General features: G+C 41.2%; 2 protein-coding genes across 3 annotated transcripts; both read left to right on the top strand.

Annotated features, from left to right (window-relative positions):
- Window positions 1-682: 682 nt before the first annotated feature.
- On the top strand, window positions 683-4156 carry nsl1 (NSL1 component of MIS12 kinetochore complex). The gene is made up of 6 exons (XM_058390851.1): window positions 683-1068; window positions 1191-1269; window positions 1545-1675; window positions 1775-1829; window positions 1950-2017; window positions 3346-4156. Exons 1-6 carry the CDS (start codon window positions 877-879, stop codon window positions 3565-3567), a joined length of 747 nt encoding a protein of 248 aa, XP_058246834.1. The 5' UTR covers window positions 683-876; the 3' UTR covers window positions 3568-4156.
- Window positions 4157-4836: 680 nt separating this feature from the next.
- On the top strand, window positions 4837-20148 carry batf3 (basic leucine zipper transcription factor, ATF-like 3). Of its 2 annotated transcripts, none has more exons than XM_058390853.1 (3): window positions 4837-5135; window positions 6473-6577; window positions 19404-20148. In XM_058390853.1, the coding sequence occupies exons 1-3, from the start codon at window positions 4983-4985 to the stop codon at window positions 19599-19601; spliced, it is 456 nt and encodes a 151-aa protein (XP_058246836.1). In that variant the 5' UTR covers window positions 4837-4982; the 3' UTR covers window positions 19602-20148. The 2 variants fall into 2 exon arrangements, with proteins under 2 accessions (XP_058246836.1, XP_058246837.1); XM_058390854.1 differs by having other exon boundaries at window positions 4841-5135; window positions 19431-20148.
- Window positions 20149-21444: the final 1296 nt, after the last annotated feature.

Below are 21444 nucleotides of genomic sequence, written 5' to 3' on the forward strand. Positions count from 1 at the left end.
GTGTGTGTATATGTATATGTGTGTATATATATATATATATATATATATATATATATATATATATATATATATATATATATATATATATATAATGTATATGTATATATGTATATGTATATGTATATATATATGTATATGTATATATATGTATATGTATATATATGTATATATGTATATGTATGTATATATATATATATATGTGTGTGTGTGTGTATATATATGTATATGTATGTATATATGTATGTATGTATATATATATATATACATACATACATACATACATATATATATATGTATGTATGTATGTATGTATGTATATATATATATATATATATATATATATATATATATATATATATATATATATATATCTATATATATATCTATACATATAGATATATATATATATATATATATATATATATATATATATATATATATATATATAAATAAAAAATAACGTTTAAATTGTATTTGATTCTTCTTCTTCTCGTTGTTGTTGTTGTTGTTGTTGTTATTATTATTAGTATTATTATTATTATAAAAACAGAGTACCACAGGCAACGCAAAAGCCGTTGGCGCATGCGCAGCACAAATCTAGGTCATCTCCATTAACACTGTCACTACTCGATTCGCACCGGAAACACGATTTGTACTGCGCATGTGCGGAAATGCGTATACTTCTTGTCTGAAGTATGACGAAACGATTTAGGGCAGTTTATTTATAATACTGTTGTTATAATACTACTACTAATAATATTATGTTATAATGTGTTGTTCGAAGCAAGTTTCCGAGTTTCCGCACATGCGCAGTACACATCGTGTTTCGACAACCACTTCCGCTTCTTCTGTTGTTTTGAAAAGTTGGCGGTAAAGATGGCGGACACTGACGGAGTCATCTCGACATCTACAGCAGAGAAACATCAGGATGTTAGAGTTAACGTCAAGTCCAAGAGAATGGTCTCTTATCAGCTCACAAAGTATAAAAGCTTGCTCATAAAGCTGCTGGAGAGACAGCCTGAAATGGACGAAGGCGACGTGGAAAAGATCTTACAGGAAATGCTGTTGGTCAGAGACGAAGCTTTTCACTAACACTGTTTACACTGTCAGAGCTTTTCACTAATACTGTTTGCACTGTAAACTTATGATTTTCATATAACAGCATTTGTTTGTTTTTTTTTTTCTTTTAGAACTTCGAGCTTGCAGTGCAGGAGAACATCAGCGTTGGAGGTTTATCCTGGGATGAAGCAGCAGAGGAGAACAGTGAAGGTTTATATGATTATTAAAAACCTCAAATATATACAGCTGCTTAGTCCACATCATGAGTGAACAAATCTGGAGTATTTTTATACGTGTTTTGTTACAATCATGGTGGAGGGTGTGTTGTCTAAGCTTTGTGTGTGTGTCTGTGTGTGTGTCTGTGTGTGTGTCTGTGTGTGTGTCTGTGTGTGTGTCTGTGTGTGTGTCTGTGTGTGTGTCTGTGTGTGTGTCTGTGTGTGTGTCTGTGTGTCTGTCTGTGTGTGTGTGTTGTATCGGTCCTATAGATTATGAGTGCAGCACGGTGGACGACCTACTGGATGAGAAGATCGTCCAGACCAGCTGGAAACGCAGCATTTACCCAAAGAAGATTCTGCCGTATTTTGTCCGATCCCTGAAAGCCGAGCGCAAACTCATGGTCAGTCCCTCGACACTTTAATAAACGAGGATTAATCCAAAATGTCTGAACATCTAACATGGAAAATGTCTGTGAATGATGTGTTCATGTGTGCTGTAGGGTTTGTTGGGTAGTGCAGTGAAGGCACAGGAAGTGAAGCGAGATCCAGTTCAGGGTGAGTTAGAATCCTGACGTTCTTGGATGGTCTGGGTTATTTATTTTTTTATTATTATTATTTTTTTTTTTACAAGAGGAAAGAATCAGGTCTATTAATGCAGAATCTGTCTCTCTGTAGATGATATAATGAACGGCGTTTCTGCTGCTGCACCCAAGATGTTCTCACAAGCCTCTACAGTCATGAAGGTACACTCACACTCTGCATGTACATTTTACCCGCATCTGATTTCCTTATAGCCGAATAGTTACAAAAATAGGAAACAGATTAGGAAAATTAGGAAACAATTTATTTTAAGCAGCATTTATACAGTTAGGGATTAATAAAGGTCTGGTTCACAATGTATCATTCTTTATTCATCATCTAGACTTCTCATCAGTAAATGTGTAATAACATGAGTTATTAGTTGTGATTATGTGCAATAAAAACCTATTATACAAACTGCTGAGCAAATGACCTAAGCGTAATATTTTGGGTTCTAGCCAGTTCCAAGTCAACACTGAGATTAGAGATTAGATTATGGCTTTAAGGGTTCGTGGCTGATTTTAAGAGAGTAATAAAACCTGAATAAGTCACTAAAACTTGATTAAGTAGAATATTTAAGTACACCATATTGACAAAAGTTTTGGGACACCCCTCCAAATCATTGAGCATAGATCTCACACACCTAGAGCATTTTACACCAACAATCTGGTGTTTTCATGATGGTGTGAAGGTTCTTGGAGCTACTGATAATCATAAACACTGCCCTGAACATCCTTCCAGCTGCTGGCCTTCAGTTTACTCTGACCACAGGAATGTAGAGGATCTCACACTGTACTGTGACGTCCCTCAGTCTGCAGCTGCTGCAGTAACACGGTCATGACAGTAGGGGGTGATGTTGCTCTTTCAGCTCCTACAGCACATCCCTGGTACTGGACAGCTTTACTTTAGACTCTATATTCTTTATTCTATACCCTGTAGTTTTTACTCTAGACTCTGTACTCTGTGTTCTGTGCATCTGTACAGGACCAGTAGCTCATCGTCAGCTTTCTCACCCAGATGTATGGAGATCATTTTCTACAAACACTGATTAAATCCCAAATGAAAAATATAAGTATAAATGGCATCAAAAACACACTGATTTACACTGAGACACACCCCCAAATGACCATATGGTCAACAACTTCTCCCTTGCTGAAAGTTCCAGACATATAGCGTGTGAAAAGGGTCTACATCCACAACGAAACAAGAAGTACAGATAAAACAGTGCATTAGGAGCACATTAAGAAATGTGTGCTATTAAAATGAAAGTGTTTATAGGTATGTTAAGCTTTTATTGTTGTCCACTTTATTACAAAAATCTGCACATTTGTGCAATAAGAGGATGGTTGAATGAATGTTCCTAATAAAGTGGCTGCTGAGTGTACATGTTGCTACTTTGAAATCTGACATGAAAGTGACATGATGATGATGTGGTGTGTGTGTGTGTGTGTATATGAAGTCATCTCATCGTGTGTCTGTTGTTGGTCATCAGTCTCTGAAGGACTTGAAGCAGATGGCAGAAGGTCTTCACCAGGTTCTGAACACGCAGCCCTCAGCCGAGAGCCTGGAGGTCTACAGAGACGTCTTCAGCTCTGAGGAAAATGTCCAGTGCAGCAGCGAATCTGCTAACAGACACTCCATCAGTAGAGCTGTGACTGAGAGAGAATACAGCACACAATACATTCCTCTGAGCCCACCTACTTCACATCAGTAAGAGTTTATCTTCATCATCTCCCCTAACTCTTACTGCTGATGTACATGCACACTGAGCTTCACACGGTTCTCTAGAAGATCTCTGTACGCTGTAGAGTTACACTTTCCCTTCAGTGGAGCTACAAACCCTGCTCCAGCAGGATCATGTCCCTGTGCACAAAGCAGCTCCATGAAGACATAAAAGTTGGAGTGAAGAACTGCAGTGTCCTGCCCCAGAGCCCTGACTCTGACCTCAACCCCACTGGGATGAATTGGACCTGGAGTCTCCTCAACATCCCAACATCACAGTCTGATATCACTAATGATCTTCTAACTGAATGAATCCCACAACATCTAGTGGAGAACCTTCTCAGAAGGAGCTGATTATTATAACACAAAGTGAGCATGTACTTTTGGCTGTATAGCACATGTAGTTTAATTGTTTCAATCTCTTACTCTCTCACTTACTAGTGTTAAAATTCTTTACTGTATATACAAACTTTTTTATTAATATCTCTATGAAATTCTCATGTCTTCATCTTTTGGATATCTAATTAAACAAAAAATGCACTATGTTGTCATGATATTGATAATAAACTAAGATAAGAAAACGTTTTGTGTTACTCAGTCACTGATCTCGATGTTCAGGCAGATATGAAGTCACTCATTCAGGAACAATGTTATGGTCATTAGGAATAAGAGTGTGTGTGTGTATATATATATTAAGGTATTAGAGGAAAGTTTTCTGTGCGCGCGCGTGCATGTGTGTGTAATGATTTAATGCGTTAGGAATAAGATGTAACTGTGAGGGAAGGTTTTTGAGTGTGTTCGCACGTATATATGAAGTGTGTGTGTGTGTGTGTGAGAGAGAGAGAATATGACTAAATGAGTATATACATGAGACGAAAGTTTTGTTGCGCGCACGTGCGTCTGTTAACAATGATCAAATTCGAAATAAACTCGTAACTTAATACATGAACTTTTAGCCTTGTGTGTGTGAGCGAGAAAGAGAGAATATGATTAAATGGGTATATAAATAAGACGCAAATTTTGTTGCGCGTGCGTGTGGTGCGTTAACAATGATCAAGTTCTAAATAACTACATAAACTCATAATATATGAAGTTTTGCCGTGTGTGTGTGTATAAGAGAGAGAGAGAGTATGATTCAATTAGTATATAAATGAGACGAAAGTTTTGTTGCGCGCGCGCGTGATGTGTTAACAATGATAACATAATACATAAATGTTACATGAACTCATAACAATACATGCAATTGTTTGGGGGGGGGGGGTGCGTGAGAGAGAGAGAGAGAGAAAGGCGGAAGCAGCAAGTCCTGCAGCTATAACTGAGCGCACCACGTGACTTATAAGAAAGTAAAGTGATGAGGTTTACCATAACGACTGCTCGATTTAGCAAACCGTTCCTCATGTTTCGGTGATGAAAGCGTCGCAGTTTCGCCGCCTCATGTGTACAGCTCGCGCCTCGTGTGTCCTGTATGCTGCACCCCACGTGCCTCCACCGGCCATGTCTCTACACACCGCTCCAGAGTGCTGCGAGTCACCTGGACTGCATCTGTACCGGAGAAGCCTGGTAAGATCTCAGCTTCTTACATCAGCATTAAACTGGAGAATACATCACACAACCTACACTTATAGCTCATACTGTAACTAAACACACTTTACATCACACACACACACCCCTTCATACAAACACATGCAGTGTGTGTGTGAAGCATGGACCTTAACAAGCAGTGGTTTGAAATCATTTAACAAACACGTGTATAGTGATTCAGAACAATATACACTTTCTGTTAGTGTGTGTGTGTGTGTGATTAATATCACTTCTATACCGTATATATATTATTAATTTGACCAATAATAACAGTATCCTTCTCCAGGTAGAATTCACACCTTGTTTTATTTTTATCTGGTGTGAAGTTGTAGCTAGGAAATAAATCCTGAAGATCCACCTAGAAATCCTGGAGATGGCTTCAGGACTGTAGCTGATACTCCATCAATGATCGATTCTTCATAACAACAAAACAGACTTCATGTTATAACTAGAATCAACTTCCTGCTTATGAAATTAGCATTTTTGACCATGTATTTCACCGTTATAGAATGTATAATCACACTGTTCTGTGGATGAGCCTGGTTCCTCTCAAGGTCGTCACCTTTGGCTCTCTCATTAGAGATTAATCTTAAAGCTGCTCTATATCGCCAAAGGTTTTGAGACATTCCTCCACATCACTGAGTTAAAGTGTTGTTTTTCAGGGGTTGGGGTCAGCCCCTTAGTTCCAGTGAAAGGAACTCTTAATGCTTCAGCTTCATACCAAGACATTTTGGACAATTTCATGTTCTCTGTGTGAACAGTTTGGGGATGACCCCTTCCTGTTCCAATATGACTGCACACCAGTACACAAAGCAAGGTCCATAAAGACATGGATGAGTGAGTTTGGTGTAGAGGAACTTGACTGGCCTGCACAGAGTCCTGACCTCAACCCCATAGAACACCTTTGTGATGAATTAGTGCGGAGACTGCGAGCCAGGTCTTCTCGTCCAACATCAGTGCCTGACCTCACAAATGCGCTTATTCTAGAGAGGAATGGTCAAAAATTCCCATAAACACACTCCTAAACCTTGTGGAAAGCCTTCCCAAAAGAGTTGAAGCTGTTATCGCTCAAAAGGGCAGGATAACTCCATATTATATTCACGTGCATGTAAAGGCAGACGTCCCAAAATGTTTGTCAATATAGTGTATGTCTGGAATTCTATAAAATTCTTTAAAGCTGCTTGGTGAGAATGTTTGTTATTAAAAGTGCTCTACAGATCAGAGTGAATAGAATTTAACAGTTTATCACTTAAACACTGCACAAAGAACACGTTTTCTGATGTTTCTGAATAAAAACATGAAATTCTCTGACACAGAGCGAAGATGATAGTCAGAGAAGGCTAAAGAGACGAGAGAAGAACCGTGTGGCTGCACAGAGGAGCCGCAAACGTCAGACACAGAGAGCAGACGAGCTGCACGAGGTGAGACACAGGGGGTCTGAGATCCATGAGATGTAAGGTGTGTAGTGATGTAGGTGTGTAGTGATGTAGTGATGTAGGTGATGTAGTGATGTAGGTGATGTAGTGATGTATGGGTATAGTGATGTAGGTGATGTAGTGATGTATGGGTGAGATGATGTAGTGATGTATGTGTGTAGTGATGTAGGTGTGAGATGATGTAGTGATGTATGTGTGTAATGTAGGTGTGAGATGATGTAGTGCTGTATGTGTGTAGTGATGTAGGTGATGTAGTGATGTAGGTGTGAGATGATGTAGTAATGTATGTGTGTAGTGATGTAGGTGATGTAGTGATGTAGGTGTGAAATGATGTAGTAATGTATGTGTGTAGTGATGTAGGTGATGTAGTGATGTAGGTGATATAGTGATGTAGGTGTGAGATGATGTAATGTATGTGTGTAGTGATGTAGGTGATGTAGTGATGTAGTAATGTATGTGTGTAGTGATGTAGGTGATGTAGTAATGTATGTGTGTAGTGATGTAGGTGATGTAGTGATGTAGGTGTGAAATGATGTAGTAATGTATGTGTGTAGTGATGTAGGTGTGTAGTGATGTAGGTGATGTAGTGATGTAGGTATGAGATGATGTAGTAATGTATGTGTGTAGTGATGTAGGTGATGTGATGTAGGTGATGTGATGTAGGTGTGAGATGATGTAGTGATGTAGGTGATGTAGTGATGTAGGTGTGAGATGATGTAGTGATGTATGTGTGTAGTGATGTAGGTGATGTAGTGATGCAGGTGTGAGATGATGTAGTAATGTATGTGTGTAGTGATGTAGGTGATGTAGTGATGTAGGTGTGAGATGATGTAGTGATGTATGTGTGTAGTGATGTAGGTGATGTAGTAATGCAGGTGTGAGATGATGTAGTAATGTATGTGTGTAGTGATGTAGGTGTGAGATGATGTAGTGATGTATGTGTGTAGTGATGTAGGTGATGTGATGTAGGTGTGAGATGATGTAGTAATGTATGTGTGTAGTGATGTAGGTGATGTAGTGATGCAGGTGTGAGATGATGTAGTAATGTATGTGTGTAGTGATGTAGGTGATGTAGGTGTGAAATGATGTAGTAATGTATGTGTGTAGTGATGTAGGTGATGTAGTGATGCAGGTGTGAGATGATGTAGTAATGTATGTGTGTAGTGATGTAGTGATGTAGGTGTGAGATGATGTAGTAATGTATGTGTGTAGTGATGTAGGTGATGTGGTGATGTAGGTGTGAGATGATGTAGTAATGTATGTGTGTAGTGATGTAGGTGATGTAGTGATGTAGGTGTGAGATGATGTAGTAATGTATGTGTGTAGTGATGTAGGTGATGTAGTGATGTAGGTGTGTAGTGATGTAGGTGATGTAGTGATGTAGGTGATGTAGTGATGTAGGTGTGAGATGATGTAGTGATGTATGTGTGTAGTGATGTAGGTGATGTAGTGATGTAGGTGTGAGATGATGTAGTGATGTATGTGTGTAGTGATGTAGGTGATGTAGTGATGTATGTGTGTAGTGATGTAGTGATGTAGGTGTGAGATGATGTAGTAATGTATGTGTGTAGTGATGTAGGTGATGTAGTGATGTAGGTGTGAGATGATGTAGTAATGTATGTGTGTAGTGATGTAGGTGATGTAGTGATGTATGTGTGTAGTGATGTAGTGATGTAGGTGTGAGATGATGTAGTAATGTATGTGTGTAGTGATGTAGGTGATGTAGGTGATATAGTGATGTAGGTGTGAGATGATGTAGTGATGTATGTGTGTAGTGATGTAGGTGATGTAGTAATGCAGGTGTGAGATGATGTAGTAATGTATGTGTGTAGTGATGTAGGTGTGAGATGATGTAGTGATGTATGTGTGTAGTGATGTAGGTGATGTGATGTAGGTGTGAGATGATGTAGTAATGTATGTGTGTAGTGATGTAGGTGATGTAGTGATGCAGGTGTGAGATGATGTAGTAATGTATGTGTGTAGTGATGTAGGTGATGTAGTAATGCAGGTGTGAGATGATGTAGTGATGTATGTGTGTAGTGATGTAGGTGATGTAGTGATGTAGGTGATATAGTGATGTAGGTGTGAGATGATGTAATGTATGTGTGTAGTGATGTAGGTGATGTAGTGATGTAGGTGTGAGATGATGTAGTAATGTATGTGTGTAGTGATGTAGGTGATGTAGTGATGTAGGTGTGAAATGATGTAATGTATGTGTGTAGTGATGTAGGTGATGTAGTGATGCAGGTGTGAGATGATGTAGTAATGTATGTGTGTAGTGATGTAGTGATGTAGGTGTGAGATGATGTAGTAATGTATGTGTGTAGTGATGTAGTGATGTAGGTGTGAGATGATGTAGTAATGTATGTGTGTAGTGATGTAGGTGATGTGGTGATGTAGGTGTGAGATGATGTAGTAATGTATGTGTGTAGTGATGTAGGTGATGTAGTGATGTAGGTGTGAGATGATGTAGTAATGTATGTGTGTAGTGATGTAGGTGATGTAGTGATGTAGGTGTGAGATGATGTAGTAATGTATGTGTGTAGTGATGTAGGTGATGTAGTGATGTAGGTGTGTAGTGATGTAGGTGATGTAGTGATGTAGGTGATGTAGTGATGTAGTGATGTAGGTGTGAGATGATGTAGTGATGTATGTGTGTAGTGATGTAGGTGATGTAGTGATGTAGGTGTGAGATGATGTAGTGATGTATGTGTGTAGTGATGTAGGTGATGTAGTGATGTAGGTGTGAGATGATGTAGTAATGTATGTGTGTAGTGATGTAGGTGATGTAGTGATGCAGGTATGAGATGATGTAGTAATGTATGTGTGTAGTGATGTAGTGATGTAGGTGTGAGATGATGTAGTAATGTATGTGTGTAGTGATGTAGGTGATGTGGTGATGTAGGTGTGAAATGATGTAGTAATGTATGTGTGTAGTGATGTAGGTGATGTAGTGATGCAGGTGTGAGATGATGTAGTAATGTATGTGTGTAGTGATGTAGTGATGTAGGTGTGAGATGATGTAGTAATGTATGTGTGTAGTGATGTAGGTGATGTAGTGATGTAGGTGTGAGATGATGTAGTAATGTATGTGTGTAGTGATGTAGGTGATGTAGTGATGTAGGTGTGTAGTGATGTAGGTGATGTAGTGATGTAGGTGTGAGATGATGTAGTGATGTAGGTGATGTAGTGATGTAGGTGTGAGATGATGTAGTAATGTATGTGTGTAGTGATGTAGGTGATGTAGTGATGTAGGTGTGAGATGATGTAGTAATGTATGTGTGTAGTGATGTAGGTGATGTGATGTAGGTGTGAGATGATGTAGTGATGTATGTGTGTAGTGATGTAGGTGATGTAGTGATGTAGGTGTGAGATGATGTAGTAATGTATGTGTGTAGTGATGTAGGTGATGTAGTGATGTAGGTGTGAGATGATGTAGTGATGTATGTGTGTAGTGATGTAGGTGATGTAGGTGATGTAGTGATGTAGGTGTGAGATGATGTAGTAATGTATGTGTGTAGTGATGTAGGTGATGTAGTGATGTAGGTGTGAGATGATGTAGTAATGTATGTGTGTAGTGATGTAGGTGATGTGATGTCGGTGTGAGATGATGTAGTAATGTATGTGTGTAGTGATGTAGGTGATGTAGTGATGTAGGTGTGAGATGATGTAGTAATGTATGTGTGTAGTGATGTAGGTGATGTAGTGATGTAGGTGATATAGTGATGTAGGTGTGAGATGATGTAGTAATGTATGTGTGTAGTGATGTAGGTGATGTAGTGATGTAGGTGTGAGATGATGTAGTAATGTATGTGTGTAGTGATGTAGGTGATGTAGTGATGTAGGTGTGAGATGATGTAGTGATGTATGTGTGTAGTGATGTAGGTGATGTAGTGATGTAGGTGTGAGATGATGTAGTAATGTATGTGTGTAGTGATGTAGGTGATGTAGTGATGTAGGTGTGAGATGATGTAGTAATGTATGTGTGTAGTGATGTAGGTGATGTAGTGATGTAGGTGATATAGTGATGTAGGTGTGAGATGATGTAGTAATGTATGTGTGTAGTGATGTAGGTGATGTAGTGATGTAGGTGTGAGATGATGTAGTAATGTATGTGTGTAGTGATGTAGGTGATGTGGTGATGTAGGTGTGAGATGATGTAGTAATGTAGGTGTGTAGTGATGTAGGTGATGTAGTGATGTTGGTGTGAGATGATGTAGTGCTGTATGTGTGTAGTGATGTAGGTGTGAGATGATGTAGTAATGTATGTGTGTAGTGATGTAGGTGATGTAGTGATGTAGGTGTGAGATGATGTAGTAATGTATGTGTGTAGTGATGTAGGTGATGTGATGTAGGTGTGAGATGATGTAATGTATGTGTGTAGTGATGTAGATGATGTAGTGATGTAGGTGTGAGATGATGTAGTAATGTATGTGTGTAGTGATGTAGGTGATGTAGTGATGTAGGTGTGAGATGATGTAGTAATGTATGTGTGTAGTGATGTAGGTGATGTAGTGATGTAGGTGTGAGATGATGTAGTAATGTATGTGTGTAGTGATGTAGGTGATGTAGTGATGTAGGTGTGAGATGATGTAATGTATGTGTGTAGTGATGTAGGTGATGTAGTGATGTAGGTGTGAGATGATGTAGTAATGTATGTGTGTAGTGATGTAGGTGATGTAGTGATGTAGGTGTTGAGATGATGTAGTAATGTATGTGTGTAGTGATGTAGGTGATGTGGTGATGTAGGTGTGAGATGATGTAGTAATGTATGTGTGTAGTGATGTAGGTGATGTAGTGATGTAGGTGTGAGATGATGTAATAATGTATGTGTGTAGTGATGTAGGTGATGTAGTGATGTAGGTGTGAGATGATGTAGTAATGTATGTGTAGTGATGTAGGTGATGTAGTGATGTAGGTGTGAGATGTTGTAGTAATGTATGTGTGTAGTGATGTAGGTGATGTAGTGATGTAGGTGTGAGATGATGTAGTAATGTATGTGTGTAGTGATGTAGGTGATGTAGTGATGTAGGTGTTGTAGTGATGTAGGTGATGTAGTGATGTAGGTGATGTAGTGATGTAGTGATGTAGGTGTGAGATGATGTTAGTGATGTATGTGTGTAGTGATGTAGGTGATTGTAGTGATGTAGGTGTGAGATGATGTAGTGATGTATGTGTAGTGATGTAGTGATGTAGTGATGTAGGTGTGAGATGATGTAGTAATGTACTGTGTGTAGTGATGATAGGTGATGTAGTGATGCAGGTGTGAAGATGATGTAGTAATGTATGTGTGTAGTGATGTAGTGATGTAGGTGTGAGATGATGTAGTAATGTATGTGTGTAGTGATGTAGTGATGTGGTGATGTAGGTGTGAAATGATGTAGTAATGTATGTGTGTAGTGATGTAGGTGATGTAGTGATGCAGGTGATGTAGGTGATGTAGTGATGTAGGTGTGAGATGATGTAGTAATGTATGTGTGTAGTGATGTAGGTGATGTAGGTGATGTAGGTGATGTAGTAATGTATGTAGTGTAGTGATGTAGGTGATGTAGTGATGTAGGTGTGAGATGATGTAGTAATGTATGTAGTGTAGTGATGTAGGTGATGTAGTAATGTATGTGTGTAGTGATGTAGGTGATGTAGTGATGTAGGTGTGAGATGATGTAGTAATGTATGTGTGTAGTGATGTAGGTGATGTGGTGATGTAGGTGTGAGATGATGTAGTAATGTATGTGTGTAGTGATGTAGGTGATGTAGTGATGTAGGTGTGAGATGATGTAGTAATGTATGTGTGTAGTGATGTAGGTGATGTAGTGATGTAGGTGTGAGATGATGTAGTAATGTATGTGTGTAGTGATGTAGGTGATGTGATGTAGGTGTGAGATGATGTAATGTATGTGTGTAGTGATGTAGATGATGTAGTGATGTAGGTGTGAGATGATGTAGTAATGTATGTGTGTAGTGATGTAGGTGATGTAGTGATGTAGGTGTGAGATGATGTAGTAATGTATGTGTGTAGTGATGTAGGTGATGTAGTGATGTAGGTGTGAGATGATGTAGTAATGTATGTGTGTAGTGATGTAGGTGATGTAGTGATGTAGGTGTGAAATGATGTAATGTATGTGTGTAGTGATGTAGGTGATGTAGTGATGCAGGTGTGAGATGATGTAGTAATGTATGTGAGTAGTGATGTAGTGATGTAGGTGTGAGATGATGTAGTAATGTATGTGTGTAGTGATGTAGTGATGTAGGTGTGAGATGAGGTAGTAATGTATGTGTGTAGTGATGTAGGTGATGTAGTGATGTAGGTGTGAGATGATGTAGTAATGTATGTGTGTAGTGATGTAGGTGATGTAGTGATGTAGGTGTGAGATGATGTAGTAATGTATGTGTGTAGTGATGTAGGTGATGTAGTGATGTAGGTGTGAGATGATGTAGTAATGTATGTGTGTAGTGATGTAGGTGATGTAGTGATGTAGGTGTGAGATGATGTAGTGATGTATGTGTGTAGTGATGTAGGTGATGTAGTGATGTAGGTGTGAGATGATGTAGTAATGTATGTGTGTAGTGATGTAGGTGATGTAGTGATGTAGGTGTGAGATGATGTAGTAATGTATGTGTGTAGTGATGTAGGTGATGTGGTGATGTAGGTGTGAGATGATGTAGTAATGTATGTGTGTAGTGATGTAGGTGATGTAGTGATGTAGGTGTGAGATGATGTAGTAATGTATGTGTGTAGTGATGTAGGTGATGTAGTGATGTAGGTGTGAGATGATGTAGTAATGTATGTGTGTAGTGATGTAGATGATGTAGTGATGTAGGTGTGAGATGATGTAGTAATGTATGTGTGTAGTGATGTAGGTGATGTAGTGATGTAGGTGTGAGATGATGTAGTAATGTATGTGTGTAGTGATGTAGGTGATGTAGTGATGTAGGTGTGAGATGATGTAGTAATGTATGTGTGTAGTGATGTAGGTGATGTAGTGATGTAGGTGTGAGATGATGTAATGTATGTGTGTAGTGATGTAGGTGATGTAGTGATGTAGGTGTGAGATGATGTAGTAATGTATGTGTGTAGTGATGTAGGTGATGTAGTGATGTAGGTGAGAGATGATGTAGTAATGTATGTGTGTAGTGATGTAGGTGATGTGGTGATGTAGGTGTGAGATGATGTAGTAATGTATGTGTGTAGTGATGTAGGTGATGTAGTGATGTAGGTGTGAGATGATGTAATAATGTATGTGTGTAGTGATGTAGGTGATGTAGTGATGTAGGTGTGAGATGATGTATGTGTGTAGTGATGTAGGTTATGTAGTGATGTATGTGTGTAGTGATGTAGGTGATGTAGTGATGTAGGTGATGTAGTGATGTAGGTGTGAGATGATGTAGTAATGTATGTGTGTAGTGATGTAGGTGATGTAGTGATGTAGGTGTGAGATGATGTAGTAATGTATGTGTGTAGTGATGTAGGTGATGTAGTGATGTAGGTGTGAGATGATGTAGTAATGTATGTGTGTAGTGATGTAGGTGATGTAGTGATGTAGGTGTGAGATGATGTAGTAATGTATGTGTGTAGTGATGTAGGTGATGTAGTGATGTAGGTGTGAGATGATGTAGTGATGTAGGTGTGAGATGATGTAGTGATGTAGGTGTGAGATGGTGTGTGAAGGTGTGTGAAGGTGTGAGATGGTGTGTGAAGGTGTGAGATGGTGTGTGAAGGTGTGAGATTGTGTGTGAAGGTGTGAGATGGTGTGTGAAGGTGTGAGATTGTGTGTGAAGGTGTGAGATGGTGTGTGAAGGTGTGAGATTGTGTGTGAAGGTGTGAGATGGTGTGTGAAGGTGTGAGATTGTGTGTGAAGGTGTGAGATGGTGTGTGAAGGTGTGAGATTGTGTGTGAGGGTGTGTGAAGGTGTGTGAAGGTGTGAGATGGTGTGTGAAGGTGTGAGATGGTGTGTGAAGGTGTGAGATGGTGTGTGAAGGTGTGAGATTGTGTGTGAAGGTGTGAGATGGTGTGTGAAGGTGTGAGATGGTGTGTGAAGGTGTGAGATGGTGTGTGAAGGTGTGAGATTGTGTGTGAAGGTGTGAGATGGTGTGTGAAGGTGTGAGATTGTGTGTGAAGGTGTGAGATGGTGTGTGAAGGTGTGAGATTGTGTGTGAAGGTGTGAGATGGTGTGTGAAGGTGTGAGATGGTGTGTGAAGGTGTGAGATTGTGTGTGAAGGTGTGAGATGGTGTGTGAAGGTGTGAGATGGTGTGTGAAGGTGTGAGATTGTGTGTGAAGGTGTGTGAAGGTGTGAGATTGTGTGTGAAGGTGTGAGATGGTGTGAGATTGTGTGTGAGGGTGTGTGAAGGTGTGTGAAGGTGTGAGATGGTGTGAGATGGTGTGTGATGGTGTGAGATGGTGTGAGATGGTGTGAGATGATGTGTGATGGTGTGAGATGAAGTGTGAAGGTGTGAGATGATGTGTGATGGTGTGAGATGATGTGAGATGGTGTGAGATGAAGTGTGAGATGATGTGTGATGGTGTGAGATGATGTGTGATGGTGTGAGATGAAGTGTGAAGGTGTGAGATGATGTGTGATGGTGTGAGATGATGTGTGATGGTGTGAGATGAAGTGTGAAGGTGTGAGATGATGTGTGATGGTGTGAGATGATGTGTGATGGTGTGAGATGATGTGAGATGGTGTGAGATGAAGTGTGAAGGTGTGAGATGATGTGTGATGGTGTGAGATGATGTGAGATGGTGTGAGATGAAGTGTGAAGGTGTGAGATGATGTGTGATGGTGTGAGATGAAGTGTGAAGGTGTGAGATGATGTGTGATGGTGTGAGATGATGTGTGATGGTGTGCGATGATGTGAGATGGTGTGAGATGAAGTGTGAAGGTGTGAGATGATGTGTGATGGTTTAAGATGGTGTGAGATGATGTGAGGTGGTGTGTAAAGGTGTGTGTGATGGTGTGTCAAGGTGTGAGATGTGTGAAGGTGTGAGGTAGTGTGAGATGTGTAAAGGTGTGAGGTGGTGTGAAAGTGAGATGGTGTGTGATGATGTGTGAAGGTGTGAGATGGTTTGAGATGGTGTGTGATGTGTGAAGGTGTGAGATGGTGTGTGAGGATGTGTCAAGGTGTGAGATGGTTTGAGATGGTGTGTGATGTGTGAAGGTGTGAGATGGTGTGTGAGGATGTGTGATGGTGTGTCAAGGTGTGAGATGTGTGAAGGTGTGAGGTGGTGTGTAAAGGTCTGAGATGGTGTGTGAAGGTGCGAGGTGGTGTGAGATGTGTGAGGGTGTGAGATGGTGTGTGAAGGTGTGTGATGGTGTATGAAGGTGTGAGGTGGTGTGTAAAGGTCTGAGATGGTGTGTAAAGGTGTGAGGTGGTGTGTAAAGGTCTGAGATGGTGTGTGAAGGTGTGAGGTGGTGTGTGAAGTTGTGTGATGGTGTATGAAGGTGTGAGGTGGTGTGTAAAGGTTTGAGATGGTGTGTAAAGGTGTGAGGTGGTGTGAGATGTTGTGTGAGGGTGTGTGAAGGTGTGAGGTGGTATGTAAAGGTGTGATGTGGTGTGTGATGGTGTGTGAGGATGTGTGAAGGTGTGAGAAGGTGTGAAGGTGTGAGGTGGTGTGAGGGTGTGAGGTGGTGTGTAAAGGTGTGAGATGATGTGTGAAGGTGTGAGATGGTGTGAGATGATGTGTGAAGGTGTGAGATGATGTGAGATGATGTGTGAAGGTGTGAGATGGTGTGAGATGATGGTGTGAAGGTGTGAGATGATGTGTGATGGTGTGAGATGATGTGTGAAGGTGTGAGATGGTGTGAGATGATGTGTGAAGGTGTGAGATGATGTGTGATGGTGTGAGATGATGTGTGATGGTGTGAGATGGTGTGAGATGATGTGTGAAGGTGTGAGATGATGTGTGATGGTGTGAGATGGTGTGAGATGATGTGAGATGGTGTGAGATGATGTGTGAAGGTGTGAGATGGTGTGAGATGATGTGTGAAGGTGTGAGATGATGTGTGATGGTGTGAGATGATGTGTGATGGTGTGAGATGGTGTGAGATGATGTGTGATGGTGTGAGATGATGTGTGATGGTGTGAGATGGTGTGAGATGATGTGAGATGGTATGAGATGATGTGTGAAGGTGTGAGATGGTGTGAGATGATGTGTGAAGGTGTGAGATGGTGTGAGATGATGTGAGATGGTGTGAGATGGTGTGAGATGATGTGAGATGATGTGTGATGGTGTGAGATGATGTGAGATGTTGTGAGATGATGTGTGAAGGTGTGAGATGATGTGTGATGGTGTGAGATGATGTGAGATGGTGTGAGATGAAGTGTGAAGGTGTGAGATGATGTGTGATGGTGTGAGATGATGTGAGATGGTGTGAGATGGTGTGAGATGATGTGTGAAGGTGTGAGATGGTGTGAGATGATGTTTGAAGGTGTGAGATGGTGTGAGATGATGTGTGAAGGTGTGAGATGGTGTGAGATGGTGTGAGATGATGTGAGATGTGTGATGGTGTGAGATGATGTGAGATGATGTGTGATGGTGTGAGATGATGTGTGAAGGTGTGAGATGATGTGTGATGGTGTGAGATGATGTGAGATGGTGTGAGATGATGTGTGAAGGTGTGAGATGATGTGTGATGGTGTGAGATGATGTGAGATGGTGTGAGATGATGTGTGAAGGTGTGAGATGGTGTGAGATGATGTGTGAAGGTGTGAGATGATGTGAGATGATGTGTGAAGGTGTGAGATGGTGTGAGATGATGTGTGAAGGTGTGAGATGATGTGTGATGGTGTGAGATGATGTGTGAAGGTGTGAGATGGTGTGAGATGATGTGTGAAGGTGTGAGATGATGTGTGATGGTGTGAGATGATGTGTGATGGTGTGAGATGATGTGTGAAGGTGTGAGATGGTGTGAGATGGTGTGAGATGATGTGAGATGGTGTGAGATGATGTGTGAAGGTGTGAGATGGTGTGAGATGGTGTGTGAAGGTGTGAGATGATGTGAGATGGTGTGAGATGATGTGTGATGGTGTGAGATGGTGTGAGATGATGTGAGATGATGTGTGAAGGTGTGAGATGGTGTGAGATGATGTGTGAAGGTGTGAGATGATGTGTGATGGTGTGAGATGATGTGAGATGATGTGTGATGGTGTGAGATGATGTGAGATGGTGTGAGATGATGTGTGAAGGTGTGAGATGATGTGTGATGGTGTGAGATGATGTGAGATGGTGTGAGATGAAGTGTGAAGGTGTGAGATGATGTGTGATGGTGTGAGATGGTGTGAGATGATGTGAGATGGTGTGAGATGATGTGAGATGGTGTGTGAAGGTGTGAGATGGTGTGAGATGATGTGTGAAGGTGTGAGATGGTGTGAGATGATGTGTGAAGGTGTGAGATGGTGTGAGATGATGTGAGATGATGTGTGATGGTGTGAGATGATGTGTGATGGTGTGAGATGATGTGTGAAGGTGTGAGATGATGTGTGATGGTGTGAGATGATGTGAGATGGTGTGAGATGATGTGTGAAGGTGTGAGATGATGTGTGATGGTGTGAGATGATGTGAGATGGTGTGAGATGAAGTGTGAAGGTGTGAGATGAAGTGTGATGGTGTGAGATGATGTGAGATGGTGTGAGATGATGTGTGAAGGTGTGAGATGATGTGTGATGGTGTGAGATGATGTGAGATGGTATGAGATGAAGTGTGAAGGTGTGAGATGAAGTGTGAAGGTGTGAGATGATGTGTGATGGTGTGAGATGATGTGAGATGGTGTGAGATGATGTGTGAAGGTGTGAGATGGTGTGAGATGATGTGTGAAGGTGTGAGATGGTGTGAGATGATGTGTGAAGGTGTGAGATGGTGTGAGATGATGTGTGAAGGTGTGAGATGGTGTGAGATGATGTGTGAAGGTGTGAGATGATGTGAGATGGTGTGAGATGATGTGAGATGGTGTGAGATGATGTGTGAAGGTGTGAGATGGTGTGAGATGATGTGTGAAGGTGTGAGATGATGTGTGATGGTGTGAGATGGTGTGAGATGATGTGTGATGGTGTGAGATGGTGTGAGATGATGTGAGATGGTGTGAGATGGTGTGAGATGATGTGTGATGGTGTGAGATGGTGTGAGATGATGTGTGAAGGTGTGAGATGATGTGTGATGGTGTGAGATGGTGTGAGATGATGTGTGATGGTGTGAGATGGTGTGAGATGATGTGAGATGGTGTGAGATGATGTGTGAAGGTGTGAGATGGTGTGAGATGATGTGTGAGATGGTGTGAGATGATGTGTGAAGGTGTGAGATGGTGTGAGATGATGTGTGAAGGTGTGAGATGGTGTGAGATGATGTGAGATGATGTGTGAAGGTGTGAGATGGTGTGAGATGATGTGTGAAGGTGTGAGATGGTGTGAGATGATGTGTGAAGGTGTGAGATGATGTGTGATGGTGTGAGATGGTGTGAGATGATGTGTGATGGTGTGAGATGGTGTGAGATGATGTGAGATGGTGTGAGATGATGTGTGAAGGTGTGAGATGGTGTGAGATGATGTGTGAAGGTGTGAGATGGTGTGAGATGATGTGTGAAGGTGTGAGATGGTGTGAGATGATGTGTGAAGGTGTGAGATGGTGTGAGATGATGTGAGATGATGTGTGAAGGTGTGAGATGGTGTGAGATGATGTGAGATGATGTGTGAAGGTGTGAGATGGTGTGAGATGATGTGAGATGATATGTGAGGTGTGAGTAAAAAGTCAGAAATACAGATGTTAGATGTTCTGTTGTGTGTAAATTGTCTTCTCTGGTTAAATGCACTGGATGAAAGGATTTGAGTGAATGTGTCTCCTTCCAGGCTTACGAGTGCTTGGAGCAGCAAAACAGTCTGCTGAAGAAGGAGGTCCAGCTGCTCCTTGAGGAACAGAGATGCCTGGCAGATGCTCTCAAACTCCACGAGCCTCTGTGTCCAGTCCTAAATAGCAGTGTTCTCCCAGGAGCGAGACCCAGTGACGGACTTCCTCCCTGAGAATCTGTAGCAGACAGACTCGTGCGGTCATGCGGGTATACCTTCGTCAACACCTTCATCATCTTCAAGCTGGTTTCATCTCCGATTTCTTTCTAGCAGTGTTCACTTTCTGTCAAATCAGGGTTTGGTCTTCAGTTTGATTTCATTTCCAGCCCACAGGAAATTATGTTATTCTGTATTTCTAACATGTGAAATGAACTTTAGATCTCCATTCTGTCAGACCGCTTTAACCACCAGATGTGTGTCTGGTTCACCGCCATGCAGTGAGGAGGAGTGAGAGTCAACACTTCTGCTTTAGAGACACGCTGATTAACTAAAAATACCTTCTTTAGGTTTCAGGATTAGTTTTTTTTGTATTATGAAGCTGAATTTAGATGATCTGTTCTTGTTCCATGTCAGTGTTTCTTCTTATTGTTGTGTGTCTGTGTTTGTGTCTGTATGATGTACAGAAAACATGAATGTAATGTAATGTAAAGAATCAGATGATCAGAGAGAAGAAGCAGACAAACTGCAGAGAAATGTGAATAAAATTAATTTAATAAAGAAATACTGGAAATATATACGAGTCTGTGGTGCAAGGACTAAGTGTGTGAAGGTGTGAGATGGAGTGTGAAGGTGTGAGATGGAATGTGAAGGTATGAGATGGTGTGAGGAGGTGTGTGAGAGTGTGAAGGTATAAGATGAAGTGTGAGATGGTTTAAGATGGTGTGCAGAGGTGTGAGGTGGTGTGTAAAGGTGTGTGTGATGGTGTGTCAAGGTGTGAGATGTGTGAAGGTGTGAGGTAGTGTGAGATGTGTAAAGGTGTGAGGTGGTGTGAAAGTGAGATGGTGTGTGATGATGTGTGAAGGTGTGAGATGGTTTGAGATGGTGTGTGATGTGTGAAGGTGTGAGATGGTGTGTGAGGATGTGTCAAGGTGTGAGGTGGTGTGTAAAGGTCTGAGATGGTGTGTGAAGGTGCGAGGTGGTGTGAGATGTGTGAGGGTGTGAGATGGTGTGTGAAGGTGTGTGATGGTGTATGAAGGTGTGAGGTGGTGTGTAAAGGTCTGAGATGGTGTGTAAAGGTGTGAGGTGGTGTGTGAAGGTGTGAGGTGGTGTGTGAAGTTGTGTGATGGTGTATGAAGGTGTGAGGTGGTGTGAGATGGTGTGTGGAGTTGTGTGATGGTGTATGAAGGTGTGAGGTGGTGTGTGAAGATGTGAGATGGTGTGAGATGTTGTGTGAGGGTGTGTGAAGGTGTGAGGTGGTATGTAAAGATGTGATGTGGTGTGTGATGGTGTGTGAGGATGTGTGAAGGTGTGAGAAGGTGTGAGGTGGTGTGAGGGTGTGAGATGGTATGAGAAGGTGTGTGATGGTGTGTGAAGGTGTAAGGTGGTGTGAGGAGGTGTGAGATGGTGTGTGAAGTTGTGTGATGGTGTGTGAAGTTGTGTGATGGTGTATGAAGGTGTGAGGTGGTGTGTGAAGGTGTGAGATGGTGTATGAAGGTGTGAGGTGGTGTGTGAAGGTGTGAGATGGTGTGTGAAGGTGTGAGGTGGTATGTAAAGGTGTGATGTGGTGTGTGATGGTGTGTGAGGATGTGTGAAGGTGTGAGGTGGTGTGTAAAGGTGTGAGATGGTATGAGAAGGTGTGTGATGGTGTGTGAAGGTGTGAGGTGGTGTGAGGAGGTGTGAGATGGTGTGCAGGTGAATGTTCGTGTTGGATGTTCTTACAGTTCTCTGTGTTTGGGAGGAGTCGTGTTCGTAGTGTATCACTTCTCTAAACCTGACCAGATCTACACATTCAAAGAGTACAAACTGGAGACACTTCTTTGTTTCTCTTCCAGTTTTCTCTTCTCATTTGAGAAGGAGT

The sequence above is a fragment of the Hemibagrus wyckioides genome, linkage group LG06 (genome assembly GCF_019097595.1).
Source record: "Hemibagrus wyckioides isolate EC202008001 linkage group LG06, SWU_Hwy_1.0, whole genome shotgun sequence".
Classification (NCBI taxonomy): Eukaryota; Metazoa; Chordata; class Actinopteri; order Siluriformes; family Bagridae; genus Hemibagrus; species Hemibagrus wyckioides.